Source organism: Nicotiana tabacum, chromosome 21, assembly GCF_000715075.1.
Source record: "Nicotiana tabacum cultivar K326 chromosome 21, ASM71507v2, whole genome shotgun sequence".
Classification (NCBI taxonomy): domain Eukaryota; kingdom Viridiplantae; phylum Streptophyta; class Magnoliopsida; order Solanales; family Solanaceae; genus Nicotiana; species Nicotiana tabacum.
Window position 1 is genome coordinate 12,614,585 of NC_134100.1, and position 15,819 is coordinate 12,630,403.

Consider the following 15,819-nt stretch of genomic DNA (forward strand, 5'->3'; position numbering starts at 1 on the left):
CTGCACAGGTTTATCTAGAGTCTGGTCCTAGCCTCGTCACTACCTCGCAAGGGTTAAGTCAGACACTTACCAACACATGGGGTCAGTTGTGCTGATGCTACACTCTGCACTCTGTGCAGATACCGGAGCAACACTTGGTCAGAAGCAGTAGGAGAGCCAGCCTTCAGTCCACTGAGACTCCGAGGTAGCCCTGCAGGCATCCGCAGGCCCGATGTCTCCTCTATCTTTTATTACGTTCTATTATCATTTGTATCTGAGACAGATAGTGATCTTTCTTTCAGACATTTGTATGTAGTAATCATAGTTAGTCCGTGAATGTTGTGACACCAGTTTCTGGGTAGAGGCATATGTTGATTTCCGTATCATTTTGGTTTATTTTGTCTAAGTCTTTTGTTTAATCTCATATTCCGCTGTTATTTAAATATTTATCACTTGTTAATATAAGTTGTAAAAAGAATTAAAACAAAAGAGTTAAAGATTCCTAATTTCGTGGCTTGCCTAGCTTCTTCGAGTAGGTGCCATCACGACTGCCGACGGTGGAAAAATACGGGTTGTAACAAGCATATTTGTCAGATTAGAATGTTAGAATTCATCGTCAAACAGATTTAGAATGCAAATTCAGCATAACAGTGAAGTTCGACAAACAACTTCAATCAATCAGAAAACATGTAATTCAATAACTATTTTGAATTCTAAAGATGAATTTGAATACTTACAATGTATTTTGTAATTTTGAATTTGGAATTTGAATCTGGTTCAAATCTGGTTTGCGAGAGGTGATCTCAGGAGAAACGGACTGATAGAGGAGATACGGAGAAGATCTGAAATTTGAATATGGGTATGCTTGATGCATCTTTTATATGTTTTGGAAGGGGTATAATGGTTATATTATTACGGATTTTTTTTAGTTGGTTACGAAATCAATAGTTTTTAAAAATAGGGTATAGGTTAAAAGGTGGCATAAAAATAGGGTACGGCTGCAAATCCCCCTGAAACTCATAGATATATACTCTGTCCAATTAAATAATTAAAAACTAATTTTTTAATTTACAAAACAAACACACAAAGTTATAAAAAATATTGAAATTGACACACATAAGAATTCAGGATAGCTTGGTGCTACTAAGCCTTAAATATCGAGCCTGAAACCCATAGATATATACTCTGTCCAATTACAATTTACAAAAATTAATTAATTTATAAAACAAACACACAAAATTATGAAAAGTATTGAAATTGACACACATAAGAATTCAGGATATCTTGGTGCTATTGGGCCTCAAATATCGAGCCTGGAACCCATAGATATATACTCTGTCCAATTACAATTTACAAAAATTAATTATTCAATTTATAAAACAAACACACAATTAATATTGTTTAATTTACAGTAGACAACATGGACGTGCTGCCTGTGCATCCTGGACCTTTCTCCGATGTGCTATTAGTGTTACATGGCGATCATAGGTTCGCCTATGTATGGGAGGGAGAGCTACCGGTCCAGCCTCTTCGCCAGGAGAGTGGAAGAATTGTGGGACTTTATAAGGGGCAGAGATTTCCATCCCCGTGTAGTCCAGTGCCTGCGGGATACAGGCTTCTATAGGATTTTTGAGATTGGGCAGCTGCAGCTCGATTGGTCTCTGATCACGGCCTTGATAGAGCGGTGGCGACCGGAGACGTACACTTTCCACCTACCCATTGGCGAAGCCACCATCACGATGTAGGATGTTGAGGTTTTATATGGGATGCTTGCTGATGGACTGCCCGTTGTGCTGCCTCAAGGTATGAGATATATGTCGTGTGTCCAGTATTTGGACTTGTTGCAGGAGCTTACTAGTTTCAGGCCACAAGATGAGACTGTATGTTCAGGGTCCAGTCGCATTGGTTTTGATAGCTATTAGACAGCATTTGGAGATATTGCATCCTGACATCACCGGCGAGAAAGATGATCTACATATTCACCGGTATACGAGGTTGGTGCTGCTCCTTTTTGGGGGGTCTTGTTCCCAAACACTTTGGGAAATCTAGTGAGTTTGTGATTTCTACATCATCTTTAGCAGCTAGATTTTTTACCCCAGTACAGCAGGGGTGCTGCTGTTCTCGCTTACATGTACAGGCATCAGTGCCGGGTGAGCATGGGCACCCAGAGCGACGTATGTGGTTTTCTGCCGCTTCTACAGGTGACAACATATTAGAATACTCTATTCATTAATTCCTATTCTATCTAGTCAAAATTTGTCACCTGTAAAAGCGGCAGAAAACTACATACGTCGCTCTGGGTGCCCCTGCTCGCCCGGAACAGATGCCTATACATGTAAGCGAGAACAGCAGCACCCCAGTTGTACTGGGGTAAAACATCTAGCTGCTGAAGATGTGGTTGAAATTGCAAACTCACTAGATTTCCCGAAGTGTTCGGGAACATGACACCCCAAAAAAGGAGCAGCAGCACCAACCTCGTATACCGGTGAATATGTAGATCATTTGTCTTGTCGGTGATGTCGGGGTGCAATATCTCCAAATGTTGTCTAATAGGTGTCAAACAAATGCGACTGGCCCCTGAACATACAGTCTCATCCTGTGGCCTGAAACCAGTGAGTTGCTGCAACAAGTCTAAATACTGGACAAGCGACATATATCTCATACCCTGAGGCAGTCCATCAGCAGGCATCCCATATAAAACCTCAACATCCTGCAGCGTGATGGTGGCCTCGCCAATGGGCAGGTGGAAAGTGTGTGTCTCCGGTCGCCACCGCTCTATCGAGATCGTGATCAGAGACCAGTCGAGTTGCAACTGTCCAATCTCAAAAATTCTGTAGAAGCCCGTATCCTGCAGGCGCTGGACTACACAGGGATGGAAATCTCTACCCCTCGTAAAGTCTCACAAGTCGTCCACTCTCCTAGCATGGAGAGGCTGGACCAGTAGCTCTTCCTCCCATACGTAGGCGGATCTATGATCGCCCTGTAACACTAATAGCTCATCGGAGAAAGGTCCAGGATGCACAGGCGGCACGTCCATGTCGTCTACTGTAAATTAAATAATATTAATTGTGTGTTTGTTTTATAAATTAAATAATTAGTTTTTGTAAATTGTAATTGGACAGAGTATATATCTATGGGTTCCAGGCTCGATATTTGAGGCCCAGTAGCACCAAGCTATCCTGAATTCTTATGTGTGTCAATTTCAATACTTTTCATAATTTTGTGTGTTTGTTTTATAAATTAATTAATTTTTGTAAATTGTAATTGGACAGAGTATATATCTATGGGTTTCAGGCTCGATATTTAAGGCTTAGTAGCACCAAGCTATCCTGAATTCTTATGTGTGTCAATTTCAATATTTTTTATAACTTTGTGTGTTCTTATGTGTGTCAATTTCAATATTTTTATAATTTTGTGTGTTTGTTTTGTAAATTAATTTTTAATTATTTAATTGGACAGAGTATATCTATGGATTCCAGGCTCGATATTTGAGACCCAATAGTACCAAGCTATCCTGAATTCTTATGTGTGTCAATTTCAATATTTTTTTAATTTTGTGTTTTTTTTTTGTAAATTAAATAATTAACTTTTATAAATTGTAATAGGACAGAGTATATACCTATGAGTTCCAGGCTCGATATTTGAGGCCCAATAGTACCAAGCTATCCTGAATTCTTATGTTTGTCGATTTTAATATTTTCATAATTTTGTGTTTTTGTGTTATAAATTAAATAATTAATTTTTGTAAATTGTAATTGGACAGAGTTTGTGTTTGATCTATCAATTTAATAGATACTTAGACTATAGGGATTCTACGCTAAAAGGCTCTATATTTTACTACGCTAAAAGGCTCTACATTTTACTACGCTAAAAGGGCATTAGTCTTTAAGCAAATAAATAACCTAAACTAAATCAAACAGCAAATATATTTAATAGCATAACATTCACGAAATTACATATAAAACAGTAAAAGAAATTTATGAATATTTTTATTAACAAAAAAAATGATTTCTCAACTTTTAAATATTTTTTTAAAAGACTAATATCTTAATCCAGATAAAAATAACATGCAAGTTTAATCGCAAACAAAACATAAAACAACATGGAAACACATTCAAGATAACTAATATGCATTATTATACGAGTTTCGACATAAACTAAATCGAAATACCTCTATTTATGTTTTTAAAAAAGTTGATAAATTGAAATTTTAAGCCGGGAACGAGGAAACCACAACAATAGAAGTCTTGGGTAGGATGTGGGACCTACAATCTTATCTTTTTGTCTGACGGGTGAGGTCCACTCAGATTATTTCTTGGAGAAAAATAGGGTGGGGGGAAGTCTGGTTCTGTCGTTGGGGAAGAAGGAGGGTTTTTTAATGAGAGGGTATAGCGTGGTATTACACAACGCTATATATAACGCAGCACCGTTATACTTTAACAGCTGAAACACCATTAAAATATAGCGTAGTGTAATACCGCGTTATATATAGAAATGTAACTTCTTCTTTTTTTAGCATTAGAAATGTATTTTGAGTCCAAAACCACAATATTTAGGTTTCGGACTCAGTAAAATAATGTGGGTGTACTTGTTCTCGTATAAGTATGGAAAAAGAAATATATCCTAAAAAGGTTACTATCTTTACCAAAAATGGCTATTAATATTCCCTAAAATATGCTAACGGTACATTAATGATGAAGCAAACGTTCTTTTTCATTTGTCGTAAATCAATTGTATTTTTTACTTTACATAGTCAATTTTCTTTAAAAAAAATAAATAAATTATATACTACCAAAAAGTAGGGCCTCCAAATTTATGGGGCCTAAAGCCCTTGCCTTAGGAGCTTTGGGCTTCAGCCGACTCTACAATAATATTTAAGAATTTTTACTTCCTATAGAATAGGTTAACCCTCTATTTATTTAAAATAAATATCATTTAAATAAATTACGTCCTATAGATATGTTATATGGTTTATAGCAAAATTTTAATTTTGGCATATCCTACACTTAAGCCATTATACACGCTATATTTTATTTCTCTCTCTCCATTCTCAGATTTTCTCTCTCATAGATACTATTTTTCATACAACTTCTCAATACAAGTTCACCCTCTCTCTCTAAATTGATACAATCTATTTTTCATTCCAAATTCCCTGTAATCGTGCTAAAATCAAAATCCTCCTCACCCACAACGCTGCTTCCTCTTTCCCCAATCTCGGGTAAACCCTAATTTCATCTACATTCTATTGATTTGTTTCTATAATTAGTGTGGTAAGTATTATTTTTTTTGATTTTCGCTATTTTTGCTTATTCTCAACATCTCTACTCACCAAATTGTATCTAATCAACAGTACTCAAGTCGTATTCTCACAATGTCTGAGAATACACCCCGCAAGTTGATTACTAGAGGTATACCCACTAAAATTCCCAATTTCGATGGGCCCTCTTTCTCCTTGCAAATCACTCAAGGGGAATTGGATGAGGTTTAGCCAAAAATATGGCATTGGAGAAGATAACAAAAGCTCGACATGAAAATTTCAAAGAAACCCAAGTCAAGAAATCAATGAAGGAAACAAGACTTGCCACTCCGGAAAAGAGGAAAATCCATATCTCTGAAGCTTCATCTGTCAAGGGGAAGGAGGTTGAAGCAAGTAAAAGCCCAGATAAAGTCGAAGAAAAGGTAATTTTCTGATGTATTCATTTGTATTATTCATGTATTCAGTTGTATTTATACGTATAACATTGTTCAATGTTTCTGTTCAAAAAGGTTATTCAATGTATTTTTGTACTTTTAGAAAATAATGATACAGATATGTATATGTATTCTGATATATTTTTATAGTTGTATTTTTAAGGATTTTCAAAGTTCCCATCACTGTTTTTTATTCTAATTTCAATGTATTTATTTGTTGTTTTAAAATGTTTAATTTTCCTGTCTGTATTTAGTTGTATTCATGTTGATTATATTTATGTCATGTGTATTGTATGCAGTTATTTTTATATGTATTTAGCCTTGTTAGTGTATTTAGTTGTATTCATATGTATTCATGTCAGATTTACTATGAAATATGCGTTGTATTCAGTTGTATTTATATGTATTTATTCTTGTTAAATGCAGAGAATTAAGCCTTTTGTGAAAAAATAGCCAATATTTGCACCGCATATCAGTGTATATACTAACATTGACATAGTCTCCGAGCTAAAAGAGAACCTTACTCCAGAGCAATACAAACAACTGTGTAATACTTGTTTTGGAAATTTCCTTCAAATGAAGCGTTGTGAAGTCCAACATCAACTCTTCAGATGCTTCATGGCTCTCCAGTTAGAAGGAACTCCTAACAATGTATTTGCAATACACGTCAATGGTACTTTATTACATTTCACATTAAGGGAGTTTGCGTGTAACGACCCGACCGGTCGTTTTGAACTTTTGCACTTTGATCGCCAGTTCCTGGGCATGACTTGCCCCGTGTAACGTATTATGACTGATGTAGGTCGTTGGTTTTGGTTTTCAGGAAAAATCGGAATGAATTTGAAGGAAGGGTCTCAGTTGAAAGCTTTGAATTTGAAAGGTTTGACTAAGAGTTGACTTATTTGTATATGAGCTCGGATCAGAAATTTTATGATTTGGATAGCTTCATTGGGTGATTTATGACTTAAGAGCGCGATCGGAATGCATTTTGGCGAATTCCGGTTGATAGGTGAGATTTTGATCCGAGGGTCGAAATGGAATTCCGAGAGTTGCTGCAGCTTCGTTATGTCATTTGTGATGTGTGTGCAAAATTTCAGGTCATTTGGACGTCGTTTGGTCGACTTTTTGATCGAATTGGGATTTCAGAAGTTTTGGAATTCTTAGGCTTGAATCCGAGGGTGATTTTTAATGTTGTTTTGAGCATTCCGAAGGTTGGAAAAAGTTTGAATTATGTTATGGGGTGTATTGGCATATTTGGTCGGGGTCCCATAAGGCTCGGATATGTTTTGGAAGAGTTTTTGGAAGATTTTGCCGTTTTGAGCATAAGCATGTAATGATCCAAAGGTCCATTTTTAGTTCTAGAGATCAAAATTTAATTTCGAGACTTCCGGAATTTTGATAATGAATTATAGGACTGATCTGGAAAGTTGATCTAATTTCATCAAGTCGCGATTGGGTTTTTGATACGAAACATGAGTTAATTGTTTAACGAGCGAAATGGGTATTGAACTGAGTAAATGAGATCCGAATTGAGTTTTGACTGAAGGGCTATGTTCCTATTATTATTTGTGACTCATAGGAACAAGAATCATCGAATTCTGAGTTCGTATGATGGAGTTAGAGCCTTTTTAGTGGAAAAAAAAACTGCTGCAATTTTCTGGGCAGTTTCTGCATTTATCGCACGTGTGAACAGTACCCGTGAACAGTAAAATGCGTGAACAGTAACCACGGAAATTCAGGACAGAATGTTCCCATTTTCCATTTTTACCAAATTGGAGCTCGGGGAGAGACGATTTTCGGGATATTTTCAGAGAAAACAACGGGGTAAGTGTTCTTAACTTAATTTTGGTTAGATTACCCGAATCTATTACTAGTTTTGGCATTTAATTGGTGATTTTAGTTGGGAAAAATATTGAAAACCTTCTTAGTTTAATTTGAAGATTCGAGGGTCGAGTTGATGTCGGATTTTAGTAAAATTGGTATGGTTGAACTCGTGGTTGGATGAGGTTTCATATTCCGTAGTTTTTGTCGGGTTCCGAGACGTGGGCCCCACGGGCGAATTTTGAGTGCAATTTCGGATTTTTAATGGAAAATGTAGAATTTCATATGGAATTAATTCCTATAATTTTTATTAACTGAATCGAATTATTGTGGCTAGATTCGAGGCATTCGGAGGTCGATTTGAGAGACAAAGGCATCATGAGCTAGAGGATTAGCCGGTTCGAGGTGAGTAATGATTGTAAATGATGTCCTGAGGGTTTGAAACCCCGGATTTGCACATCGTAGTGCTATATTGAGGTGAGACACGTGCTGGATGATGAGCGAGGGGTCTTTTACTACTGGGGATTGTGACTTGGTCCATCTCGATTGATGATTTTACCGCATATTTGATTGAAACTTATTTGTTATCATCATGATTTGGGCTGATTGCCATACTTGGGCTTCGTGCCAATTATTTGAATCCTTTGGGAATTTTTATCACTATTTGAGTCCTGTTGATAATTATTGTTATACAAACTCAGCCACTTTTATGCAGATTTGAAAACTCAAATGATATTTCTAAATGGTATTTTTGGCTGAGAACTACTGTTTTACAAATGCCTGAGGGGCTTATGATGATTTACGGACTGAATGAGGCCGAGGGCCATATGTGAGGATATGCTGAGTGATATGAGGCCGAGGGCCTGAGATACTATTTATGCCACGAGGTGGCTTGAGTGATGTGAGGCCGAGTGATATGAGGCCGAGGGCCTGAGGTAGCCCGAGGGGCTGATATGAGTGATTGTGAGGTAGTCCGAGGGGCTGATACTATTTTGAGAGTAAGCCCGAGGGGCTGTTACTAATCTGATATTGAGCCCGAGGGGTTGTTACTGTTCTGATATTTAGCCCGAGGGGCTGTTACTGATTCTGATATTGAGCCCGAGGGGCTGGCACTGTTCTGATATTGAGCCCGAGGGGCTGGTTCTGTTGATATTATGCCCGAAGGGCGGTTAGTTGTACATGTTTTGCCCGAGGGGATGTTTATATTTCTATCATTTTTGTTACTCACTTGAAAACTACTTGCTTTACTTGTTGGAAAAAAAGGGATTTTCACTTGATTTCTCACTGCTTTACTGTTTAAAGTGATTTTACTACTTCAGTATGGAATACCTTGTGTTTTTGCGTGATTTCTTGCCTTCAGTCTTTATTTATTATTATTACTCACTGAGTCGGAGTACTCACATTACTCCTTGCACCTTGTGTGCAGATTCAGGTATGTTTTGGCTGATCGGAGGCAGAGTCATCAGGGTTTAGCAAGGTAGCTCCCGGCGTTCGCAACACTGTTTTTCTCTCTCCTTATTTCATTAGTCTGTATTTGTACACTCCAGGCTTTCAGTTGTATTTATACCCTAGTAGATGCTCGTGACTTGTGACACCCTGGTTAGGGCTGTGTACGGTTGTGCTTCCGTTAATTATATCATTAAATCATATTTAAACTGTTTATTAATGCTTAACTATTTTTGAAAAGGCGATATGGGTTTGTTGGCTGGCCTTGTCTTCACGAGAGGAGCCATCACGACTGGAGCGGGGTTTGGGTCGTGAAAAGTTGGTATCAGAGCCTAGGTTACATAGGTCTCACGAGTCATGAGCAGGTTTAGTAGAGTCTCGCGGATCGGTATGGAGATGTCTGTATTTATCCTCGAGAGGCTGCAGAACCTTTAGGAAAACTTCACATTCTTGAATTCTTATCGTGCATCCTTTGATTCAGCTTGAAATATAACTCTTTGAATTACTTCCATGCATTCGTATGCGTGCATGAGCGCTCAGTATCAGATGTGCCTTGATGGTTTGTGATTTCCCGATCGAGGAGCGATGTGCCTTGATGTTGGGCCAGTCTGAAGGACTTGAGGCCAGATATTTGCCTATGGCTTGAGCACCGAGGTGCTGATTGTGTGAGCAAGTGTTTTGAACTTATATGTTCGGTATTGTCCCTATTAGTGGAAGTGACGGTTGAGTAACTATGTTATGAGTATGTTAGTACTACGAGATGTATTCATATGATTTGGAAATGACAAGAAGGGTCTGCTGGAGGATAGAAGAACTATTAGGTATTTGAATTCCATCTTTATTCGAGGTATAGCCTCGAGTTATAGGTGTGTGAAGAATCTTTTCATGTTTCCCAGTTGTGAGTGAAGTAAAAAAAAATTCATATTGCGGTATGAGTTCAGACTCAGGAAGACTAAGTGACTGCGTACAGTTTATGATGGTGGAAGGTATACATAAATGTTACCAAATTGGAGCTCGGGGAGAGGCGATTTTTGGGAGATTTTCAGAGAAAACAACGGGGTAAGTGTTCTTAACTTAATTTTGGTTAGATTACCCGAATCTATTACTAATTTTGGCATTTAATTGGTAATTTTAGTTGGGAAAATCTTGAAAACCGTCTTAGTTTAATTTGAAGATTTGAGGGTCGAGTTGATGTCGGATTTTAGTAAAATTGGTATGGTTGAACTCGTGGTTGGATGAGGTTTCATATTCCGTAGTTTTTGTCGGGTTCCGAGACATGGGCCCCATGGGCGAATTTTGAGTGCAATTTCGGATTTTTAATGGAAAATGTAGAATTTCATATGGAATTAATTCCTATAATTTTTATTAACTGAATCGAATTATTGTGGCTAGATTCGAGGCATTCGGAGGTCGATTTGAGAGACAAAGGCATCGCGAGCTAGAGGATTAGCCGGTTCGAGGTGAGTAATGATTGTAAATGATGTCCTGAGGGTTTAAAACCTCGGATTTGCACACGTAGTGCTATATTGAGGTGAGACACGCGCTGGATGATGAGCACGGGGTCTTTTACTACCGGGGATTGTGACTTGGTCCATCCCGATTGATGATTTTACCGCATATTTGATTGAAACTTATTTGTTATCATCATGATTTGGGCTGATTGCCATACTTGGGCTTCGTGCCAATTAGTTGAATCCTTTGGAAATTTTTCACTATTTCCTCACTGTTTTGATTTATATTTAAACTCAGTCCTGTTGATAATTATTGTTTTACAAACTCAACCGCTTTTATGCATATTTGAAAACTCAAATGATATTTCTAAATGGTATTTTTGGCTGAGAACTACTATTTTACAAATGCCCGAGGGGCTTAAGATCATTTCCGGACTGAGTGAGGCCGAGGGCCATATGTGAGGATATGCTGAGTGATATGAGGCCAAGGGCCTGAGATACTATTTATGCCACGAGGTGACTTGAGTGATGTGAGGCCGAGTGATATGAGGCCGAGGGCCTGAGATACTTTATATGCCACATGGTGGCTTGAGTGATGTGAGGATATGCTGAGTGATGATGCCACGAGGTGGATTGATATAGCGCTTGGGCCGTAAGGGGCCCCTCCGGAGTCTGCACACCCACAGTGAGCACGGGTACCCATTGTTCTGAGTGATTGATACTATGCCCGAGGGGCTGATATGAGTGATTGTGAGGTAGCCCGAGGGGCTGATACTATTCTGAGAGTGAGCCCGAGGAGCTGTTACTGATCTGATATTGAGCCCGAGGGGCTGTTACTGTTCTGATATTTAGCCCGAGGGGCTGTTATTGATTCTGATATTGAGCCCGAGGGGCTGGCACTGTTCTGATATTGAGCCCGAGGGGCTGGTTCTGTTGATATTATGCCCGAGAGGTGGTTTGTTGTACATGTTTTGCCCGAGGGGCTGTTTACATTTCTATCATTTTTGTTACTCACTTGTAAACTACTTGCTTTACTTGTTGGGAAAAAAGGGATTTTCACTTGATTTCTCACTGCTTTACTGTTTAAAGTGATTTTACTGCTTCAGTATGGAATACCTTGTGTTTTTGCGTGATTTCTTGCCTTCAGTCTTTATTTATTATTATTACTCACTAAGTCGGAGTACTCACATTACTCCCTGCACCTTGTGTGTAGATTCAGGTATGTTTTGGCTGATCGGAGGCAAAGTCATCAGGGTTTAGCAAGGTAGCTGTCGGCGTTCGCAGCACTGCTTTTTTCTCTCCTCATTTCAATAGTCTGTATTTGTACACTCCTGGCTTTCAGTTGTATTTATACCCTAGTAGATGCTTGTGACTTGTGACACCCCGGTTAGGGCTGTGTCGGGTTGTGCTTCCGTTAATTATATCATTAAATCATATTTAAACTGTTTATTAATGTTTAACTATTTTTGAAAAAGCGATATGGGTTTGTTGGTTGGCCTTGTCTTCACGAGAGGCGCCATCACGACCGAAGCGGGTTTTGGGTCGTGACATTGCGCTTGTGACTAGCCTCAAATGTGTTGGTAATGATGTTGATTTTGAGTTGAGTTAAAAGGTTCCTAACCGGCTTATTGAGACTTACTTTGGAGGTGCCAATCTTGTCAAGAAGAAACATTTGATGAAATGCTTTGCTGATAAGAACTGGGGTCCCGACAATGATGGTGATGCCTTGAAGATAGGTTTGTAGTATTTCATACACACCTTCATTTTTTCATCCGAGAAGAACAGCACAACCATACCAAGGCTACATTTTGACTTGGTAGAGAGTGGGCTCTATTCTGAATATCATTGGAGTTTAAAAGCATTTGAAATGCTGACAAAATCGATTAGCAAGAAGATGGATGCTCAGAATAAGTATTACATGATAGCTGGGATGCCCCTAGCTATGCAAGTGTGGTTTTATGAGTGTTGTTCAGATGTTGATCCCAAAATTGCACTCCGACTTGATAACATGGTCTCCAGAATACTCAATTGGAGAACCACCGAAATCAGCCAAACTTTGCTTATCTGATGAATGACATGTTCAATGACAAGGCAAACATGGTAATATACAATTTGTATCGTGGCTAGTTTAGATTTTATTGATCATTAATTCTGCATACATTTGCATATAGAAGTGTACAGTTGCATACAGATGCTGCATACACTTGCATACAAATGCATACAGATGTTGCATACAGGATACTACATATATTTGCATTCAGGTGCATACAATAGTATACACTTGCATACAAATGCATACAGATGTTGCATACATTTGCATGCAGGATACTGCATTTAGATGCATACAGCAGTATACAATTGCATTTAGATGCATACAAATGCTGCATACATTTGCATACAGATATTGCATACATTTTCATTCAGATGCATGCAGCAGTATACAGTTGTTGTAGATTCTATTATTAATTCTTCATACAATTGCATATAATTTCCCAATCATTAGTGTTGCCTTAATTTCAATACAAATTACAGTTTGATTCCAGATCTGCATGTGTATGATTGTAGTAAGACTTTAATTGTATTTCGTTTTTCAGATTGTTTACAAGGACATCCATCCAACCGATATAGAGCTTGCCGTTGTTCAGATTCCTCCCGTAGTCATTGATGTTGAGAACAGTCCTACTCCTGCTCATTTAGACAAGTCGGGAGAGGATTCGGATGACTTTTCTTCTACACCTGATCTTCAATGTAAGAAGAAACATGTTACAAGTGTTGGTCCATCTTCATCACCGCCCCATAAAAAGCGCAAGGAACACGAAAGGCATCCCTCAAATACAGAGTATCAATCCATTTCCTCTTGTTTGTGTATCCGAATTTGGACAGAATGTTTTGCATCACAGCCAGCTGGCAGATTTCAAAAATGATGAAGTATCTTCTTTGAGGAAAGACCTAAATTCATTCAAAGAATATGTGAGTATTTATCCACATATTAAACATTACAGTTTAGTGCTTAACATTCATATATTTTTGGCGCAATCTTCTAATTATTTCTGTCGTGTTAAGGTTATGGCGAGTTCAAGTCTCTGAGAACATTGATCAATGATAACTTTAAGATGCTTTCTAACCATCTTCAACACAATCAGCAAAATGAATATTTACACCAGAGAAAGGAACTCATAGGGAGATGTGATGATGGTATTGACATAACTGTCGGGGATAATGTTGAGGTTTAACATTTTTAACATCTTTAGCATATGTTTATATCTCCTGTTTGCTATTATTCTTAAATAATTATATTTTAAAAGTTGTATGTATTCGACAAGCATTTAACTGCCTCACTAAAATGTTAAATGTATTCGACCAACGACATATATTTAAATGTATTCTTTTTAAAAAATTACTCTTTTTTTTTTGAATTGTGGTGTTTAGCAAATATGAAAAGTATTTTTGTGTAGAAAAGACATTTTTTTGGTTGTTGGCGAGCTTCTCAAACAAAAACAGCTGCTTCCTCCGTTTCAGTTTATGTAAATATTTTTGCTTTTCAAATTCAAATTATATAAATTTTGACCAATATTTTAAAATGTATTTTCTTATGTAAAAATTGCACGGGGTGTCTTATTTGGTCGCCTCAATTTAACCTATACCCATTTTTTTTAAATGTTTTAACTTGTACCCACTTTTTAAACAACTTCAGCCCCCTTTCTCCTCCTCCTTCGTTTTCTTCTTCTTCTTCTTCTTCTTCTTCTTCTTCTTCTTCTTCTTCTTCTTCTTCTTCTTCTTATGTTGTTGTTGTTGTTGGTGCTGCTATGAAACTTCAGTTCGTGGGATGATTGTCATAAATATATTTATCAGATTATTTAAAAATAAATTATAAATAATTACGTAAGTTAGTAGACAATAATTAGCGGATATTTCTACGTACGTAAGTTAGTATACAATGATAATTCTGTTCTTTTCACGTTTATTGTTTCCAAAATTTATGATTTAAATATTGTTGGCAATCTGATTATTTATCTAGTATGTTAGAAAGCTTTTTCAAAAACTTCAACTTATATAGTGTTGAAGTTTTTACAAATGAACTAAATAATTTCAGCATCTTCTGCTGAAGTTTTTGAAAAAGCTTTATGACAAAACTAATGGATCCAGGACAAAAAAAGTTCAGCTTTTAGTGCTAAAGTTTTTGAAAAAGCTTATCCAGGACTAAAAAAAACTTCAGCTTATTTAGTGCTGAAGTTTTTATAAATGAACTAAATAACTTCAGCATCTTCTGCTGAAGTTTTTAAAAAAAGCTTATGACAAAACTAATGAATTCAGGACAAAAAAACTTCAGCTTATTTAGTGCAATTACAAACAAAAACTTCAGCAAATAGAGAACAAAACCTTAGCTACTATGCTTAAGTTCAACAATTTCAAACAAAAACTTCAGCAAATAGAGAACAAAACTTCAGCTACTATGCTTAAGTTCAGCAATTACAAACAAAAACTTCAGCACACTTGATTCAGCACACTTGCTACTTCAGGCTCGTCTACTAGAATGCTGAAGTTTTGCGTGATTGCATTTGTTATTCAGCCCCGTATGCTGAAGTTATGCGAAAAAGCGGGTACGCTTGCAATTTTATTTTTGCAAAATGAGCACAAGTTAAAACGTGACCCAAAAAGCGGGTATAAATGCAAATGCCTCTTTTCAGCGAGGGTGGACTTGACTACTTGGGCAACCCAAGTTTGGTCCATGCACAAAGCATCTTGGCTATTTGGGCTTGCCAAGTTGTGTTGATGGGAGCTATTGAGGGTTACCGTGTTGCTGGTGGACCTCTTGGTGAGGTTACCGACCCACTCTACCCCGGTAGTAGCTTTGACCCATTAGGTCTTGCTGATGACCCAGAGGCTTTTGCTGAGCTCAAGGTAAAGGAGATTAAAAACGGTAGACTTGCTATGTTCTCCATGTTCGGATTCTTCGTTCAAGCTATTGTCACTGGAAAAGGTCCATTAGAGAACCTTGTTGATCACCTTGCTGACCCTGTTAACAACAATGCCTGGGCCTATGCCACAAACTTTGTCCCCGGAAAGTAAAGTTCTTAAAAGAAGAGTCTCTTTTAGTATCAGATTGTCTGATGTCCTTGTGAAACTGTTGTTAATTACTGGAGATTATATACGAATTTTGTTCAACTGGTTAGTTCTCAGTTGCATTTTCTGTGCTATCCATAAATTAAGTACAAGTTAACAATGGGGTACATAGGGAACACTTCTTATATACAACTATGTTCTTGCCTCATCCTTTCCCCAAATTAAGGTTTAAAGAAACAACTGCCCAGCAATATTATCATCATCACTGATATAGTAGTTGTGTCGATTTTGGTTCATATTTTAGCAGACCAAAAAGAGCTGAAATATGGAAGATTTGGTTGTGGTCCATTACAAACGTTATCTTAGT

At 37.6% G+C, this 15,819-nt stretch overlaps 1 protein-coding gene across 1 annotated transcript; it reads left to right on the forward strand.

The window, feature by feature from the left end:
- Window positions 1–15,056: 15,056 nt before the first annotated feature.
- On the forward strand, window positions 15,057–15,458 carry LOC107791895 (chlorophyll a-b binding protein of LHCII type 1-like). Its single transcript, XM_016614042.2, has one exon. It carries the CDS (start codon window positions 15,057–15,059, stop codon window positions 15,456–15,458), a length of 402 nt encoding a protein of 133 aa, XP_016469528.1.
- Window positions 15,459–15,819: the final 361 nt, after the last annotated feature.